At 42.0% G+C, this 19,098-nt stretch overlaps 1 protein-coding gene across 1 annotated transcript in view; it reads right to left on the reverse strand.

Annotated features, from left to right (window-relative positions):
• Positions 1-19,098, reverse strand: part of ADAMTS19 (ADAM metallopeptidase with thrombospondin type 1 motif 19) — a 275,226-nt gene that overhangs the window by 67,686 nt on the left and 188,442 nt on the right. The window contains exon 14 of the mRNA XM_089677700.1: positions 10,179-10,306. Within this exon, the coding sequence (XP_089533826.1) occupies positions 10,179-10,306 (128 nt within the window). The remainder of the gene's footprint in view (positions 1-10,178; positions 10,307-19,098) is intronic.

Genomic DNA, 19,098 nt, shown 5'->3' on the forward strand with positions numbered 1-19,098 from the left:
GGATGTGCTGGAATTGGAAAGATTCCAGAGAAGGGCAACAAAACTAATAAGGGGGATGGAGACCTCGGTTGTGAGGAACAGATGCAAACATTAAAATGTTTCTCACTGGAGAAGAAACAATTAAGAGGAAATATGATTGCAATATACAAATATCTAAATATAGATTCTATCAAAGGGAAAAACTATGCAGTCTTAGGTCTTTTAAGAGGACACATGATCACTCACTGAAGTTAGACGAGAAATCGTTTAATCTTAAAATAACTATGGTTACATAGTTAAATAATTAATTTGGTTGACAAAATACACAAGTCCAGTTCAACCAAGTAGAACCAGGGGCGGACTGACAACTCATGGGGCCCCCGGGCAATAGGGGATCATGGGGCCCCTGTATCCTTGTCCACACTCAAACCACACCCAAAAAAGCCTATAAAAAGGTGCCAGGGGCATTTCATGGGGCCCCCTACTGACCCAGGGCCCTCAGGCAGTGCCCGAGTGCTCAAATGGTCAGTCCGCCCCTGAGTAGAACTGTAGGCAAAATGTTTTTCATTTTCATTTTCAGTGAAGTAAGGGAGTGTTATAACCCAGTTGTTTTTTTTTTTGCCATCTGTGTCCCATTGGGGAGATTTAGCCCCAAAACAGGAAGTGAGGAAATGTAAATTAAGGCAATCCCTTGCCCCCCACCCCAGCTCACCATACCTAGTGGCCCCATTGGAAGATTTCACCTCTATTACTTTTCTGGGGACAACCCAAAGTTGGGAATTTAGTTTACTTTTGCTTTCAATGATAACAGTAAACAGGACAAATAGAGGTTTTACGTTAAACTGTGTAAGACGTTCTTTACTGTTAGTGTGGTGAGGATGTCAAACTTCCTTCCACAGCTGGTGGTGCCAGCAGGGAGTATTAATAGTTTCAAAAAACTGTTGGATAAGAATCTTAGCAAACGCAATATACAGGAATATGGGAGTTGGCAGTGACATTAACACACATTCACAAACACGTTGAACTGGATGGACTATTGTCTTTATTCAACCTAACCAACTATGTAACTATGACATTTTGTCCAACTTTGTATACAATACAGTATGTTACTAAATAGAAGATCACAGCAAGCTATGCTCTGTCACTTGTTTTACCCGTTTGGCACTTTATATGACATTGATAGTTTTAGCTCTAAAGCGTATACCTTACAATAGTTAAAAACTGCCACATAAAAAAAAAAAAATTTTGTACTACCTACCCCAATCATATTGGGTTGCTGTTGCTGTATGTAAGCCAAGCAATGTAAAGTAAATGATTAGTGAATTTCAGCTCACTAGTAATGACTTTTGTTTCAACAGCTTGCTGGCTAGTACCTGGATCATGACAGCAACCCTCTTCACATTGGTATTTTCAAACAGAAATGTGAGTAGATATTGATCTTTATTGTGTATTAAAGTTTTGTTACTACTAACAACATTTTGAGTCCTGTGCTTGTGCTCTTACCTTAATAACATTTCTGCTCCTGGCCAAACTAAAGTTTTTTTGTATTATTGCATGTCCCCCATGTTAGTGCCCCACCCCCCATGCCATTTGTTTGACAACTCCTAGTCTAAAAGCTACATAAATGGCTAATATTGATTTTACAAAATGTCTTTCATTGATTTCAGTGGGTTTTAGATTTGGTATCCAAAATTATCTAGCAGTTGCTAAATGTTACTTGAACTGAACTCAAGTATGTTCAGGTCATCACTACTCTCTATAGTAGATAAACTTCATACAGAAAAATAATATTAAGAACAATGTTACACCTACTTACCTTGGAAATTGCAAGATTGTAACATGATTCAGGAACCAAAAATAAAAAATATTGATGGACACATTTTTTTCTAATTGGAAAGACATTCAGGAGATGAATGAAGTGTATGTGTTATAAATGAGATGTATTCACATATTTTTTTTTAGTTCATGTTCACTGTCACTTAATCTTATGTTTATATGTAGTTTTGTTAGAGTAGTTCAAGTTATCCCGTAAAAACAATGATGAACAGGACCATCTCAGCTCAGGAAATATCCTATTTGAAGTCACCTTTATCTATTTATTTATTAATTTTGTTTTATATGGGATAGATGGCACTCTCAACAGCAACATATTGGACAAAGGCAAAATTCAAATGTTATTAACTACTGAGCTTTTGAGGTTGACTCTGTAGGGTAGATTTATTAAAACTGGTGCACTCAGAATCTAGCACAGCTGTGCATGGTAGCCAATCAGTTTCTAACTTCAACTTGTTCAATTAAGCTTTGGCACAGAAACTGGAAGCTTTGGCACAGGAACTGGCTAGAATTATAGGTAAACCCTGTGTATAGCAACACATGGGCAATTGTCTGATGGTAATCCATCAGATAGGAGGTGAGCCTGAAGATGTTTTTAACAATCTATGTTGCCATGTTGCATGTGTTTTTTTTCACCAACTAATGGAATATCAACTCCTTTAAGAGGTAAATAGAATCTTTTGCATGCCTGTAAGTCTTTGTTTCCTACAACAGGTAGCAAGTGTTTTGGATCCAGGATGTAAAAGACATAATACATTCTCTCTTCCATTCATCACTATACTTTAGTATTTCTGAAGTTATGAGTAGTTAAGGAACATTTCCTGGCACCTTTTGGAGTTCTGAATTCTTAGTGTCTCCAGAGAGTACAGCTGCCATTTGTAGTTGCTGTAAAAAACTTGGCAGTTAGGAATAAGCTATGCTCCCACCCAACATTAAAACATGGCAGGTGGTTATAAAAGTGTAAATGTAATTTGTAAGATTAATTTAGAGCAGGCTTAAAGACTTCAAAGCTGAGGCTGAGACATAATCTTGGTCATGGTTGAATAAGGATGAGACGCTCTGGGCAGCATCCCTCATATATATCCTAGTCTGTATTTGATTGTATTCTTCATCCAGAAGCATGTTTAGCATGTAATTGGCAATTACAAAGAGCTCCATACGTTGTTGGTGCAGTATAAATAAATCATACATAAAATTATACAAGACCTTTCAGTGCTTTGGTTTTTGTCTTGGCACTTTCAAACTCTACCAAGAAACTCTGGTCCAGTATCTGCTTGCATGCACAGCATACACATCCCGTCATTTAGATCATGCAAATCCTAGCTGTGATCAATATTGTTTATATATGTTACATCTACAAAAGAATGTGTTTAACTTGATGACAAAGACCTCATATAAGAACACAGATGTTTAACAACTCCATGTTTAGGCTACAAAAAAGGAAAAAGTGAAGTAATGTCCGCCTTACTGGTTTTCATTTTAAGGGTTCAGCAGCCTCGCTCTCTTGATTTTTATACACATAGCAACAACTCAATATGAGCGTAATTTGAAAAACTTCTGCATCTCTTAATATAACCTCTTTTCAAACAGTTTATGCAGAATCAATTACTAATCATAAACAATAGAAAAAAGGGCTAATGAAAGACACAACTTCAGTAAGTATCTTTAGCAGAATTAATGTAATAATAAAACAATAAAATAATAAAGGAAAAACTTTCTTGTGGGAGAACTCTAAGTTAAAAATTACATCGCTGGTACATGGAAGCTATGTCAAAAAATGCATTTATAGTGAGGTAATTTTGGGTATTAATTCTGCTAAAGGTCAAAGTATATCATGTTTTCCAATAGTGTTCTTATACATATCACTCCATTAATTGGCACCACTTTCTATAATTTGCAATTTGTACTTTTAAATTTATATTCAGCATTGCTTCAGGACAAGCCGTCCGCTCTGATTGACACCCCATCCCCTGTTAATTACACTCAGCCAGCCTTCCCTTTAATGGTCTTCTATATAATGCCCGCCGCCCAGGGTTACCAGAGACTTGACAAAGCACAACTGTGTGAAACATGTCATCTTGGTAACCCTACACACGCTCCCAGCTGAAGCCAACGCCGTACACTGCCTTCTCTTGCCATGGTGACACCACCCGGGACGCCGGGACATTGACACCACGTGATTTGAAGCCGACAGGAGCGTTCTCCAATCTCAGCTCCCTTCAGAGCGGATGGGCCGTCCGCTGGATTCACACTGTTCACTTCCGGCTGGTCAAATTTTATTATATTTGCTACTTTGTCTCACCCAATAAAGATGCACCTTCATTAAGGTGCTTGACTGAGAGTATTTTCCACAGCGCCTATTTTTTCAGTTCTCTTCATCATGCAAATGATTAACAAGGCAGCAGTGATGAGCTCATGATTAACTGTTCACATTTTTCCACCTGGAGTGGCCTCTCTGCGCTCATTTGTATGAGTTTCCCCATATAAAATCAAGCACCTATACATGCTGACTGCTTCTACAAACATTTTTGAAAGAATGGGTCACTCTCAGGAGCTCAGTAAATTCAAGCGTGGCACCGTAATAGGTGCAATAAGTCCATCTGATAAATTTCCTTGCTTCTAAATATTCCATGGTCAACTGTTAGTGGTATTATACCAAAGTGGAAGCAACTGGGAACAACAGCAACTCAGCCACGAAGTGGTAGGCTGCGTAAAATGACAGAGCGGGGTCAGCACATGCTGAAATGCACAGTACACAAAAGTCACCAACTGTCTGCAGAGTATCACGTACCTGGTGATGGAGGCCAATGGAGAGGGCTTCCCTTGCGGCTAAGTTCTAGACTCCCCTGAGAGTGGGACAGCGGGAGTCAGGCCCAAAGTGGCACAGGTAGTCTATAGGAGTGCTGGTTGGTGGTCCACCAGAAGCACAGCTGATGTATGGAGATAGGTCTGCAGACAGGTGGCGCCTGTGCGAGGTATGCAAACCCTTCTGGGATTTAGAGATTTACTGGATAGCCAGTTCAAGCCAAGGTCAGGTACCAGGTGGGAATCAGAGCAGACGTAGTCAGATGGGATAGCCGAGGACATACACAGAGGAGCAAGAGAGAGAGTATCCGTAAGCCAAGCTGGGGTCAGATCAGCGGTTATACAGAGTAGACAGGTCCAAGAGCAAGCCAAGTCGGTATCAGGAAATCGCAATAACACAGGAAACAGGAAACAGGAACAAGGCACAGGGAGATAGAGATCATCCAGCAACTGGAGGAAGTGATGAGCCTCCTTATAAAGGCCGTCTGGTACCAAACTGAGGCTAATGTGTGCTTCTGTGGCCATGCAGGGTACTGGCAGAAATGCCAGATCTTCCAGAACGTCTGCAGTGGACAGGATCCTGACACAGAGTCAATAGCTAAAGATGTCCAAACTTCGTGTGGCCTTCAGATTAGCACAACAACAGTACATAGAGAACTTCATGGAATGGGTTTCCACGGTCGAGCAGCTGCATCCAAGTCTTACATCATCAAGTGCAATGCGGAGCATCGGATGCAGTGGAGTAAAGCACATTGCCACTAAACTCTAGAGGACTGGAGACGTGTTCTCTGGAATGACCAATCACACTTCTCTGTCTGGCAATTCGACGGACGTGTCTGGGTTTGGCAGTTGCCAGGAGAATGGTACTTGCTTGACAGCATTGTGCCAAGTGTAAAATTTAATGGAGAGGGATTATGGTGTGGGGTTGTTTTTCAGGATTTGGGCTTGGCTCTTTAGTTACAATAAAGGGAACTCTTAAGGCATCAGCATACCAAGACATTTTGGACAATTTCATGCTTCCAACTTTGTAGGAACAGTTTGGGTTGTCCCCTTCCTGTTCCAACATGACTGTGCACCAGTGCACAAAGCAAGGTTCATATAGACAAGGATGAGCAAATTTGGGGTGGAGGAACTTGACTGGCCTGCACAGAGTCCTGACCTCAACCCAATAGAACACATTTGAGATGAATTAGAGTGGAGAGTGTGAGCCAAGCCTTCTCATTCGACATCAGTGCCTGGCCTCACAAATGCGCTTCTGGAAGAATTATCAAACTTTCCCACAGACACACTCCTAAACCTTCTGTACAGCCTTCCCAGATGAGTTGAAGCTGTTATAGCTACAAAGGTGGGGCCAACTCAATATTGAACCCTTTGGACTAAGAGTGGGATGCCATTAAAGTTCATGTGCGTGTAAAGGCAGGCGTCCCAATACATTCTGCAATAAAGTGTGTGTGTGTATATATATATATATACAGTATATATATATATATACATATACACACACATACATACGAGGGTTCTTCAAAAAGTATCCACACTTTTTTCTTCTGTCTTGCTGTGAGCTCCGTTAAGGCTCCGTTCACGCTAGTGCGATTTCAGATGTGACTTGAGTGGAAGAGAATCGCATAACAATGGAAATCACATTTGCAATAGTGCCCCTTCACATCAATGTGACTCAGCATGACACAGTTTTGGAAAAGGTTCCTGTACTACTTTTGTGCAATTCCAGTGCAATTTTGGCCCATTGAATATGCAAACCACAAACTGCATCCAAGTTGCTGTACATAATTGCACAGGATTGCAGATATGTGAAACTTGCCATGCAGCCTTGGGTCCTGAAGAGTAGATTAGGAACTGATTTGTGTGGTTCCTGATAATGCAAGTAATATTAAGATTAGACAGTAAATAGTATAGTAGGAAGAATTACAGTAAACACCTTTCTTGATTTCCACAGTACTGTTTTTTTTTCTCTTTAGCAGAAGTTGAAAAGTCAAACATGTTAAAAAAAAATGTCATTTATTGTAGATACATAAATAAAATGTGCCCCCATCCTTGATACACAATCTGGTGAGTTCTAGTGGCATTAATTTTGAATGGCATTTGAATAGCACCACATTAACTCTAACTGACATCGAATGCACCTATGCAGTGCAGCACAACACATTTGTTTTGTAGTACACTGCAACACTGATGTGAACCACTGATATGTTATGATAGCCTGCATTGGCCTCATTCCTCTTCATTTTTTTTTTAATTATATCTTTTATTATTTGTTTTCACTACAAAAAGAGCTTCTAATACACACATCAATAAAAAGAACTTCACCAATAAAATTCCATTTGCATCATCTTATCCCCCCCCCCCCCCTCCAATTTCCCAGTCCCTACCAAAATCCTAGTTTCTGTCCTTTCTCATGATTATCTATCTATACCTGTATCCCTTCCCTCCCATCTCCTTCTCTCTGTTGGGTATTCCATTAAAACTCCCTCTGATACTCTTCCACCTATATTCCCACCAGTTCCAGATATCTTTTAGATGTTTTGAAAATTAACCAGCTACTCCACATTTTCCTAAAATTTTCTATTCACTCCTCAATATGACACAACTCCTCCATCCTGTAGATATTTTCCACTCTGTTAACCCTATTCTTGGTGGGTCTGGGGAAAGCCAAAATTTGGGAATCAACCTCTTAGTCGCACTAATTAGATGATATAGTACCCTGTTCTTATGTAGTTTTACTAAAGGTTCAAATTTATAAAATAAACATGTCCACGGGTCTCTCTGTACAGTAATCCCACATATTTCCTGAATATATTGTAATATTCCCTTCCAGTAATCCTGTATTTTCAGGCAATCCCACCATATGTGTACCATTGTTCCCTTTTCCCCACATCCTCACCAAGATAAAGGTGAAACATCTACTTGTTGTTTATGTGCCTTACTCGGTGTAATATACCATATAGCTAAACATTTGTAATTCATTTCAGCTATGCTCATATTTGTCACCTCATGTGTAATTTGAATATTTTATTCTTTTGTTGCTTATTTGATTTTGTTCCAATCTCCTGTTCCCATTTTTCCAAAAACTCCGGAGGATCAGTACCCTCCATATCCATAAGAATCTTATAACTCATGGAGGTGCCTTGTTTAGGGACTATAGTTACATTCAACAGTTTTTTAAATTGGTGACGTCCTCAGTGGTTGTGGGAGAGTTGAAACAAAATGACCTAATTGGCCATACCGCAACTCATCTAATGTGAAAAATAAATCTTTTTTTTCTTTAAGTCAGAAAAAGTGTGCAATTTCCCCTTATTCAGTATATCTTTGAAACGTGCATTCTGATCTTTAATCCATTTCCCAGAAATATTATCCTTCCCTGTGGGGGGAAATACTCTGTTCCCACCAAGGGAATCAAAACTGAATTATATTTCCATCCCTTTTGCTTATGCATTCTATCCCAAACACTTAAAACTTTCTTTGTCAGTGGACTAATGTTCACATCTAATTTGCAGAATTTATATGGTACCCAAACCATCTTCCCTAACTGTGCCTTACTCAGGATCCCTTCCATATTCACTCAACCTTTCGCGTGTGAATTAAATATCCAGTCTATTATCCATGATAATATCATCGCTTGATAATATTTCTTAACATTTGGCATACCCAAACCCCCAATCCCTTTTGTCCTACACAATACCTTATACCTAATTCTCGGTTTCTTATTTGCCCAGATAAAAAATATCATCTTCTTTATTATCCCGAAGAAAGATCCCGGTAGATGTACTGGGAGCATGTGAAACTTATACAGGATTATTGGTACTATCACCATCTTATCACCAGATTTATATGACCTATCCAGGAAGCACCACCTTTTAACAATCTCCCCAGCTCCTCCTTTACTTCGTTTACTAAAGGGGTATAATTTGCCTGGTACAGGGCTTTTTTTGAAGGAGTTAGTTTTATTCCCAAGTAGCCTATTTCTTTTTCCCTCCAAGTAAATGGAAAGTCTTTTTGTAGACTCAGCTTCTCAACTTTTGGTATATTGATGTTTAAGATTTCTGACTTTGCAGGGTTTATTTTCAGATTTGATAGCTCTCCATATTGTTTTAATAGTCTCATTAAATTTGGCAATGTTATTCTAGGGTTTACAATATAGAGCAACATGTCATCAGCATATGCTGCCACCTTATGCTCCACTTCCTCTATCTTTATTCCTGCTATGTCTACAAACTTTCCTACTTTCACCAGGACAGGTTCCAGGGATAAAACAAATAATAAAGGAGAAAGTGGGCATCCTTGTCTGGTTCCATTATACATTTTAAAGAACTGAGAGAGGGATCTGTTAACCTTAACCCCCGCTGATGGAGTGCCCATAAAGTCCTTTTATCCACTTTAACATTTAGGTCCCTATTCCTAAGACCTCTAGTGTATCAATCATGAAACCCCAGTAAACCCCTTCAAAAGCCTTTTTGGCATCAATTGACAGGAATAATTTCGGCAGTTTCTCTGTTTTTACTCTTTGTAGGAAGAGCAATGATCTCAGACCATTGTCCCTACCTTCTGTTCCTGGAATGAATCCTACCTGATCCAGCTGTATTCACTCTGGCATCAACTCATTCAATCTGGTTGCACAATACCTTAGTGTACAATTTGGTGTCAATGTTTAGTAGGGATATGGGTCTGTAACTGGCAACCATGTGCTATCTTTCCCTTCTTTAAGTATAATCGTTATATGTGCCTGCAATGACTCCTCCCTCGTTTCCAGCCCCTCTCCTATTCCATTCATATAACCACACATTTTAGGGACTAGGAGATCTCAATTTTTTTATAATAACCCACAGTATATCCATCTGGGCCAGGGCTCTTTCCTTTAGCCGTATTTTTTAGGGCCAAGGTGATTTCCTCCAGGGTAATAGGTCTCTCTAAGGCCTCTAATTTTTCTTCTGCTATTCTTGGTAACTCCACTTCATTTAAATATTTATGTCTATTTTTCTTCTTTTCCTCCTCCATTTCTTTTTGGTTTCTGGGGCTCACATCGTACAGCCAGCTATAATATTTTTGGAACCTATTAGCGATATCAGTGGTGGTGTACACCGTTTCTCCTTTGTCATCTTTAATTTTTGCTATAAAATTTTGGAATTTCTTTGCCTTCAATCTATCAGTCCCTTTGCCTTCGATCTATCAGTAAATGGATGCATACCAAAACTAAAAAACTTTGATCTGGTTATCCAGTTTTCAATTGCTGTAGGGTTTAAAGGTTTAAAATAAATCTTCTTGAATCACATATTCCTGTTTGCATAGTTAGATTTTTCCCCTTGCATACCAGTGAACTTTATTTTTTCTTTCAAAGGGTTTTCCATGCTTCACTGAAATTAGGAAACTCATTTAGCTGTTAACATATCTACTTTCCTTACATTGTGCTAAATATTTCCATTTTATGTTAAGAATAATAATGCATTCTAAATAAAAAGAACTAATAGAGTGTTTAGTCATCCTCTATCACCTCAATCTCTATTGTAACATATTAGTTTTATAAATGTTTGTACATGTTTTCACTGTACCTGGCACCTTCCATTGGAGCACATATCCAGCCCATTCTGTCCACAGGAGGTTCCATCCAAAGTTTTCTCTGCCACCAGGACAGGCTGGTCTTTTCCAAGGGCAGAACAGAACAGAGTGCAAGGTTTCTCTAAATGGAAACGAGAGAACATGGTGAGTTATATAATTTAGCTTAGTGTAAATGTAATGCTGAGGATGTCAAGAGCATAAAACAGTAAAAGGTAGCAATGGTCAACTGTTTCATACAGAACTGCTGTTAGTAACCATGGGGCACCATACAGCCAACTTGACAGGGCCCCTACCAAAAAAACAGTTTACTATAATTCAGTTATAAATTAACACAGTGAGCGATTGGTTCCTCTTGTGTTCATTCTGGAAAGATAGGGGCTGGTAAATGTGACATTTTCACCGGACCCTTCCTCCACTCTCCATCCTGAAGAATCCTAATGTGTGCTTGTAGCTGTTGGTGGGAAACAGAGAAGGGAAGCCGGCAGCACTTGGAGGGAGGGGGCACACAGGGGGGCCTAGGCAGCAGGGGGAAATGTATGGTGTACAGGGATGATCTTGGGTGCAGTGGGGGGCAATTACTGGAACCGATCCCCTGTATGGAGAGGAGAAGAAGCCAGCTTTCAGCTGCTGCAGAGGGAGCCATACAGGGGATTGGTTTCAGTAATTGCCCCCACACTATGCTGACCACTCTCCCTATGCACATCCAATTCACCTAGTTGCCTGGGCCTCCCTGCTGGCCTGGGCCCTATACAGGAGGACTTGTGGCACCCCCTTATCCAGGGCCCTGGTTTCATATGCATCATAGTTACAGTCTACAGAAAAGTATCTATTTTCTTTGTCATTTTAACAAATAAACAATTACAGGAGAAAGCAGCAGTAGGTAATGAGCAAAACTTTGTAGTCCACACTAAACAATTAGAATTCAACTTACTGAAGCCAGCTGACTGGAAGATAAATTGTAATCAGGTGTTACAATTACTGCATTTGCATTTTGCTCCACACCATTGGGTTTCCATACACAACTCAACAAATTCAGGTTAAAAGATTGTTGTGTAGAGATTACCAACAGAGTGAATAGTTGCATTAATGTTCACCTACACATTTTGCCATTTTCCAACTTAGGAACTAATTGCTTAATTTTTCTTTCTTTTTGTAATCACTTTAGTAACTGTGTGTGCCACAATTTTTTCATCATTACAAGGAAATTTTTTAGTTTTCAGTGCTGTGATAGTTTGACTGACAACTATTTGGTCACGCAACACTGTACGCAAATTAATTCTACAGCATTTATTGAGACATATAGATCTTATTTTTGGTTGTATTTAATAACCACTGGGTATTTTTCAAATTTTTTGATATATCCAAAAAAGACCAAAAAAGGAGAAAAAAAATCCAAAACAAAACAAATTCCATTACTTTCTGTGTTCAAATATAGGAAATAAAAATGCTAGGACAGTACACACAGGTCTGAAGTAACCCCATTTTGGAAAGTAGACACTGTAAGGGGACAATGAAACCTGCCTGTACTGAGGCGGTTAAAACATGGCGTTTGGTAATGCTGCACTATGTAAATTAAAGCAGCTTTATGGTCACAGTATAAACTTTAAAAAACACTGCAAGACCGGTTTTGAAGTGGAATACCAGGGTACCCTAGTAATAAAATTTATAGCAGCCACTGGTGTTTCTGCTAAAAGTGATCCAAGTGGCTGATTAGTCACTGGGTTGGATCACTTTTGAAGCATTGGTTAGGGGTCGCAAACCCCCCCCCCCCCGCTTCCCAGTAGTTTTTGGGCTTACCTGCCTGATTGGTGAGCCTGGGAACCTATTCAGCGATCATGGTGGCTGGTCTAGGATATTAGCAGAGGAATGATGGCCTCAGATAATCTCTATGACCTAGGAGGACCAGAACAACCTCATGACATCACTTCTGGTTCCAGATGAGTGTAAACACTGCCATTTTTTTTTTGGAAAGCATTAGATCAATGGGTTTATATATGGTATATATATATATATATATATATATGTACACACTGCTAAAAAAAATTAAAGGAACACTTTTTAATCAGAGTATAGCTTTAAGTCGATTAAACTCCTGGGATATTGATCTGGACAGTTAAGCAGCAGAGGGGGGTGTTAATCAGTTTCAGCTGCTTTGGTGTTAATGAAATTAACAGGTGTACTAGACGAGCAACAATGAGACGACCCCCAAAACAGGAATGGTTTTACAGGTGGAGGCCAATGACATTTTTTCCCTACTCATCTTTTCTGACTGTTTTGCACTAGTTTTGCATTTGGCTAGGGTCAGTATCACTATTGGTAGCATGAGTCGATACCTGGACCCTACAGAGGTTGCACAGGCAGTCCAACTCCTCCAGGATGGCACATCAATATATGCCATTGCCAGAAGGTTTGCTGTGTCTCCAAGCACAATCTCAAGAGCATGGAGGAGATTCCAGGAGACAGGCAGTTAGTCTAGAAGAGCAGGACAGGGCCGTAGAAGGTTCTTTGCCCACCAGCAGGACAAGTATCTGCTCCTTTGTGCAAGAAGGAACAGGGTGAGCACTGCCAGAGCCCAGAGCCCTACAAAATTACCTCCAACAGGCCACTGGTGTGAATGTCTCTGACAAAACAATCAGAAACAGATTTCATGAGGGTGGGCCCTGTGCTCACTGCCCAGCACCATAGCTCTCGATTGGCATTTGCCAATGAACACCAGAATAGGCAGGTACGCCACTGGCGTCCTGTGCTTTTCACAGATGAGAGCAGGTTCACCTTGAGCACATGTGACAGACATGAAAGGGTCTGAAGAAGCCATGGAGAAAGTTATGCTGCCTGTAACATCATTCAGCATGACTGTTTTGGTGGTGGGTCAGTGATGGTCTGGGGAGGCATATCCATGGAAGGACGCACAGACCTCTACAGGCTAGACAATGGTACCCTGACTGCCATTAGGTATCGGGATTAAATTCTTGGACCCATTATTAGACCCTACGCTGGTGCAGTGGGTCCTGGATTCCTCCTGGTGCATGACAATGACCAGCCTCCTGTGGTGAGAGTATGCAGGCAGTTCCTGGAGGATGAAGGAATTGATTCCATTGAATGGACCCATGCTCGCCTGACCTAAATCCAATAGAACACCTCTGGGATATCATGTTTTGGTCCATCCGTCACTGCCAGGTTCCACCTCAGACTGTCCAGGAGCTCAGTGTTGCTCTAGTCCAGATCTGGGCAATACCACAGGACACCATCTCATTAGGATGACATTGTCAGGCATGAACACAAGCATGTGGGGGCCATACAATCTACTGAGAACCATTATGAGTTGCTGAAATGAAATTTCAGCAAAATGGACTAGCCTGCTGTATAATATTTTCACTTTGATTTTCAGGGTGTCTTTGAATTCAGTCCTCTGCAGGTTGATAATTTTCATCAAAAAGATGGGGCATCCTTATGCTCCTAACAGTCAGTCCATGTCAGTATAGATATCCAGCATGGCATTTTTCCCCATTAAGCTCTGATGCATTTTCAAAGTGTTCCTTTAATTTTTTTGAGCAGTGTATTTTTTTTTTTGCCACCCATGTTCCCTGCACATTCCAAACTCGAATTCCGAAGGTACAATAGGAAGTAGGAGGAGCTCTTCCCAAAGGAAGGAGAAATTCCTACTTAGCAAGCTGTCACCCAAGCAAAGGTCCCTATTGAAGGATTTTCCCACACCTTCTGTTCCTGTCATAACCCTGAATATCTGAAATCTCCATCAGTTTTGTATTGGAAATAGTGGTTGCTAAGACAAATATACAGGGTTAATTTCTGCAGCAGAGACACAGAGAGATATACAAACCTAAAAGTCTAACCACTCTTCACTCTATAAAAGACATAAAAAATGTGGGTTTTAGCCACTCTTAGGAAAACAGCTAAATACACAGGTGAAATACATATAAGGGAGCTGCCAAAGGATTTGTATTTCTGTTGATCCAGTTCTGTTTTTTTTTCTCTGCTGCAGTTAAGTAACACAGGTCTTTTCAGTCCTCCTGTCTGTGGCTAGACAATGCAAGGAGAAGCAGCAGACTAAAGAAGACGTGTCTCTAGGAAACTGACACCCATGATGCCTTTAGCAGGGCAAAAGTATTTTATTACCACTGTCATTTTAAAGGGGTACCCCTGGCTGCGGCTTCTCTGTTTTGTGCGTCAGCGTAATGTGACGTAATGTAATGTGACGAGGAAGGAAAAGCCCTGCCTCCTGTCTAGGTAATGTCAAGCAACATGTAACAGAGATTTAAGGATAGCAAACTGAATAGCAGTCACATGATTAGTGTGAAGTGTGGTGTGTTCAGTCCCTGGACCATCTGGTGGACTGTACAATAGCTGTTTGCCTGTAATGTCGAACTCTCTTTTTCTGTACCAAAGTCAAAACTGGACATGAGATGAGATCCCTCCAAATCAAGGGAATCCCTTGCGCCCTTCTCCAGGTCACCAGAGCTAGTGTCCCCATTGGAAGATTTCCCCTCTATTACCTTTCTAGGGTACAACCCAATATCTGGGATTTTATTTTACTTTCCCTTTCAAGGATAATGGTAAACAGGACAAATAGAGAGGGTGACTCTCCTTAACAAGGGCACAGACAGCAATAAAAATCTAATAGGTGTTCTTATTCCTCTCCACTTAATCCAAATCACTCTATCCACCATAGGCAGAGGTGACTAGTTGAATTAAATTTTTCTGGGTTCTAATCAAAGCTAATTTGTAGTATCTTATTTGCATTTTCCCTAAGCTCAGTGTGGCTTCAGTTCTTGGCTGCTGCCAGTAATCATCAGTGAATATGAATATTTATGCCCCTCCTGGCCAAACACTAGTAGGTTTATTGCCAGTGATGAATGGTGGAGTAGGATATTAATATAGAGGAATTGCTTGATGAGTTCTCTCTCTCCCTGGGCTGGAGCTTGGGCAGATGTGTACAGTCATATATGTTAGATAAGCCAGAAGCTTGTTTGGGCCTAGCACAATTATCCTGAAGCTATCCTGCCTGGTCGAGGAGGATACAGCACCTGAGGTAAGAAGCCAGGGGAAGAAGTCATGCTGGAGGGGATCCTGGTACTGCCATGGAGGGGATACCTAGGGGTACCCACTGTCTGTCTGTGGAGCTCTGAAGACAGTGCTGCAAGTATATGCCTGATGATCCATATTTTTGCAATACACCATGGCCCATGCTCTTTTTATGCAATGTGAAAGCAGGAGTGGTTGACGTCTGAAAAATATGTTACTGGAGGCATCTCTTTGTGAGCCTGGAGCAAATAAACATCTGGAAAAGACAAAAGGTGACTGGTGCCCAACGGTTTTTCAATCCTCCACTACAGGCATGAATCCACCTTAGAGTAATGTCAGCATTTCCCAGCTCTGGGGGTTTTCTTTCCTGTCAAAATCAGTTGCTACATGTACATCAATAACAACTTTTCAAAACCCCAAAAAAGCTAAGACAATTTGCTTTGTAATAATATTTTCTTTGAACAAAGAAATTACTTTGCATTAGTCCATTGTATCACTGTAGACTGTTTCAGAGGGCTAGCTAGTGAGACATACAGGGGCTTTTAGTTTGTGAAATGATGAAAAGGAGAATGTTGTCTAGTCCTCAAATAGACAATAGTCCTAGTAATTTTCAGTTTAGACACTTATACACAGTGTGTATCATTATTATGCATTATGGGAAAATAATACAAGCGAGACTGCCATTGACTGTATTTCCTGACCTTTCACTTCATAAACCTTATTACAGCTTCCAGCTGGGAGCACATACAAGCATATTGCCTTTTCAAATAATTTGGAAACTCATAAACATGCTATTCCAGCTCTTAATAGAAACAATAATACAACATATAAATCACTATAAAGCATGTCACAAATGAAAAAAAAAATGTTTTCTTTTTAAGAAATAGTGAATTGCCAACAGTGGAATTAAAAAAAAATTTGAAGCCATGTAATTTGTAGTATGCTATCCTGCAAGGTAACATTATGGTATTTGTACAAAGCAGAATGGACATGCTTGGATAGACAAACCCTAAAAATTTGCCAAACATGAAACCTGATCATTCTGGCTCAAGGGATACAGTTTATTATTGATTTAGATGTGAGAATGATGTGGTGGTGCTGGACCCATTCATGCAGAAATGCAAGCATCAGCGCCCATCCTTGGAGTTTTCCTTACCCACAGCTTGTTGCCTTATGTAACTCCTTATCATCTAGAAATGCACTGTATGCAAACAACATAAATATACCTCTACACTGAAAACCATACATACATACATACATACATATAATACATCCCTGAACATTTATTCACCTTTGTACAAGAGCCTTAACAGGTGATGTAACAAGCCTACTATTTCTATTTTATCTGTTTGTGGCACTGTAGTCAAGCTGACAGCAGCTGTAATAACTATTAGTGGCCTCTGCATTGTTGGTATCAATGCATTCCTGTGCCTGACTGCTGGAGGATTTATATTGCCACATTGCCCACAGTCAGGAACATTTGCCTTCTGTGTATTTATGTTCAAAGTTTTTTTTTCATTAAGAGTAGGTTAGCAAGCACAGTCAAAAACAATTGCAGTGTTAAACATACAATGTATTAAATTGCCTGAGAAAGGGCAGCAGTATTTATGATTAAAGATACAAAATATATCACAATCATGGGAAAGACTGCTGACCTGACACCCTCCATAAGGAGGGAAGCCTCAAAAGGTAATTGCAGAAGAAGTTGGATGTTCCCAAAGTGCTGTATCAAAGCACATTAATAGAAAGTTATGTGGAAGGGAAAAGTGTGGAAGAAAAAGGTGCACAAGCAGCAGGGATGACCGCAGCCTGGAGAGGATTGTCAGGAAAAGGCCATTCAAAAGTGTTGGGGACTTTCACAAGGAGTGGACTGAGGCTGGAGTCAGTGCATCAAGAGCCACCACACACCGACAGATCCTGGACATGGGCTTCAAATGTCGCATTCCTCTTGTCAAGCCACTCCTGAACAACAAACAACATCAGAAGCGTCTTACCTGGGCTACAGAAAAACAGACCTGGTCTGTCAGTGGTCCAAAGTCCTCTTTTCTGATGAGAGTAACTTTTGCATCTCATTTGGAAACAAAGGACCCAGAGTATGGAGGAAGAATGGAGAGGCCCAAGGACCCCGAGTATGGAGGAAGAATGGAAAGGCACAAGGACCCCGAGTATGGAGAAAGAATGGAGAGGCACAAGGACCCCGAGTATGGAGGAAGAATGGAGAGGCCCAAGGACCCCGAGTATGGAGGAAGAATGGAGAGGCACAAGGACCCGGAGTATGGAAAAGAATGGAGAGGCAGAAGGACCCAGAGTATGGAGGAAGAATGGAGAGGCCCAAGGACCCTGAGTATGGAGGAAGAATGGAGAGGCCCAAGGACCCAGAGTATGGAGGAAGAATGGAGAGGCCCAAGGACCCCGAGTATGGAGGAAGAATGGAGAGGCACAAGGACCCCGAGTATGGAGGAAGAATGGAGAGGCACAAGGACCCCGAGTATGGAGGAAGAATGGAGAGGCCCAAGGACCCCGAGTATGGAGGAAGAATGGAGAGGCCCAAGGACCCCGAGTATGGAGGAAGAATGGAGAGGCCCAAGGACCCCGAGTATGGAGGAGGAATGGAGAGGCACACACTGCAAGATGCTTGAAATCACACTACGGCACTCACCACCTCCTCCTGGTACTCCACTCCCCGGTCGACCCACGTGCCACCACTACCAGACCCACACGCTCCTACACCTCCCATTCCCATGCCACCCTCCTCACCCTTCTCCTTCTCCTATCCGCTGGGGACATCTCCCCGAACCCTGGCCCCTCACCACCTCTCCCCCCCTCCAGGGACCCCCCTGCCCCCGCCAGCCGCCGCAACCCCCTCAACCTCATACCTGTGCACCTCCTCCCCGCATCCATCCCCCCTCTCTCGGTTGCACTTCTGAACGCCCGTTCGATTTGCAACAAACTAACTGCCATCCATGACCTCTTTATCTCCCACTCCCTCAACCTCCTAGCCATCACCGAAACCTGGGTACAGGCCACTGACACTACCTCCCCTGCGGCACTCTCCCATGGAGGTCTCGTCTGGTCCCATTCACCAAGACTGAGCGGTCACAAAGGTGGTGGTGTCGGCCTGCTCCTATCACCGCTGAGCACCTTCCAGGTCCTCCCTAACCCCCCTCCCTAACCTTCTCCTCCTTCGAGGCTCACTGCATCCGGCTCTTCTCACCCACCCCCCTAAGGATCGCAGTGATCTACAGGCCCCCCGGATCCATAGCCCGCTTCCTGGATGACTTCGCCGCCTGGCTTCCCTTCTTCCTCTCCTCTGAGCTACCGACCATCATCCTCGGGGACTTCAACATCCCCATCAATGACAACACCCCAGCTACCTCCCAACTCCTCCACCTAACCTCCTCCTTCACACTCACACAATACACTCAATCCTCCACCCACATCAATGGGAACACCCTGGACCTCGTCTTCTCCCACCTCTGTACCCTCAACCACTTCACTAACACCCCCTTCCCTCTCTCCGACCACCACCTCCTCACGTTCTCCACCTCCCCTTCCCCTAACTCCCCCCCCCCAGTGCGCCAAACCATCACCAGCCGCAACCTCCGCAACCTGCACCCGGCCCCCCTCCACTTGGCTGCCGACCGCTTACACGACAGCATCCTTCCACTGTCATGTCCTGACCTAGCCACCTCCACGTACAACGACTCACTATCAGCTACCCTAGACTCTCTGGCACCCCTAACCACACGCAACATCAAACCCAGACCGCTCCAACCATGGCAGAACGACCACACTAAATGCCTCAAACGTCGCAGTCGTGCACTGGAGAGACTATGGCGCAAAACCAGGTCCCCTCATGCATTCTCCCTCTAC

The sequence above is a fragment of the Staurois parvus genome, unplaced genomic scaffold, assembly GCF_062004578.1.
Source record: "Staurois parvus isolate SC_StPar_1 unplaced genomic scaffold, SC_StPar_1.0 ptg000014l, whole genome shotgun sequence".
Taxonomy (NCBI): domain Eukaryota; kingdom Metazoa; phylum Chordata; class Amphibia; order Anura; family Ranidae; genus Staurois; species Staurois parvus.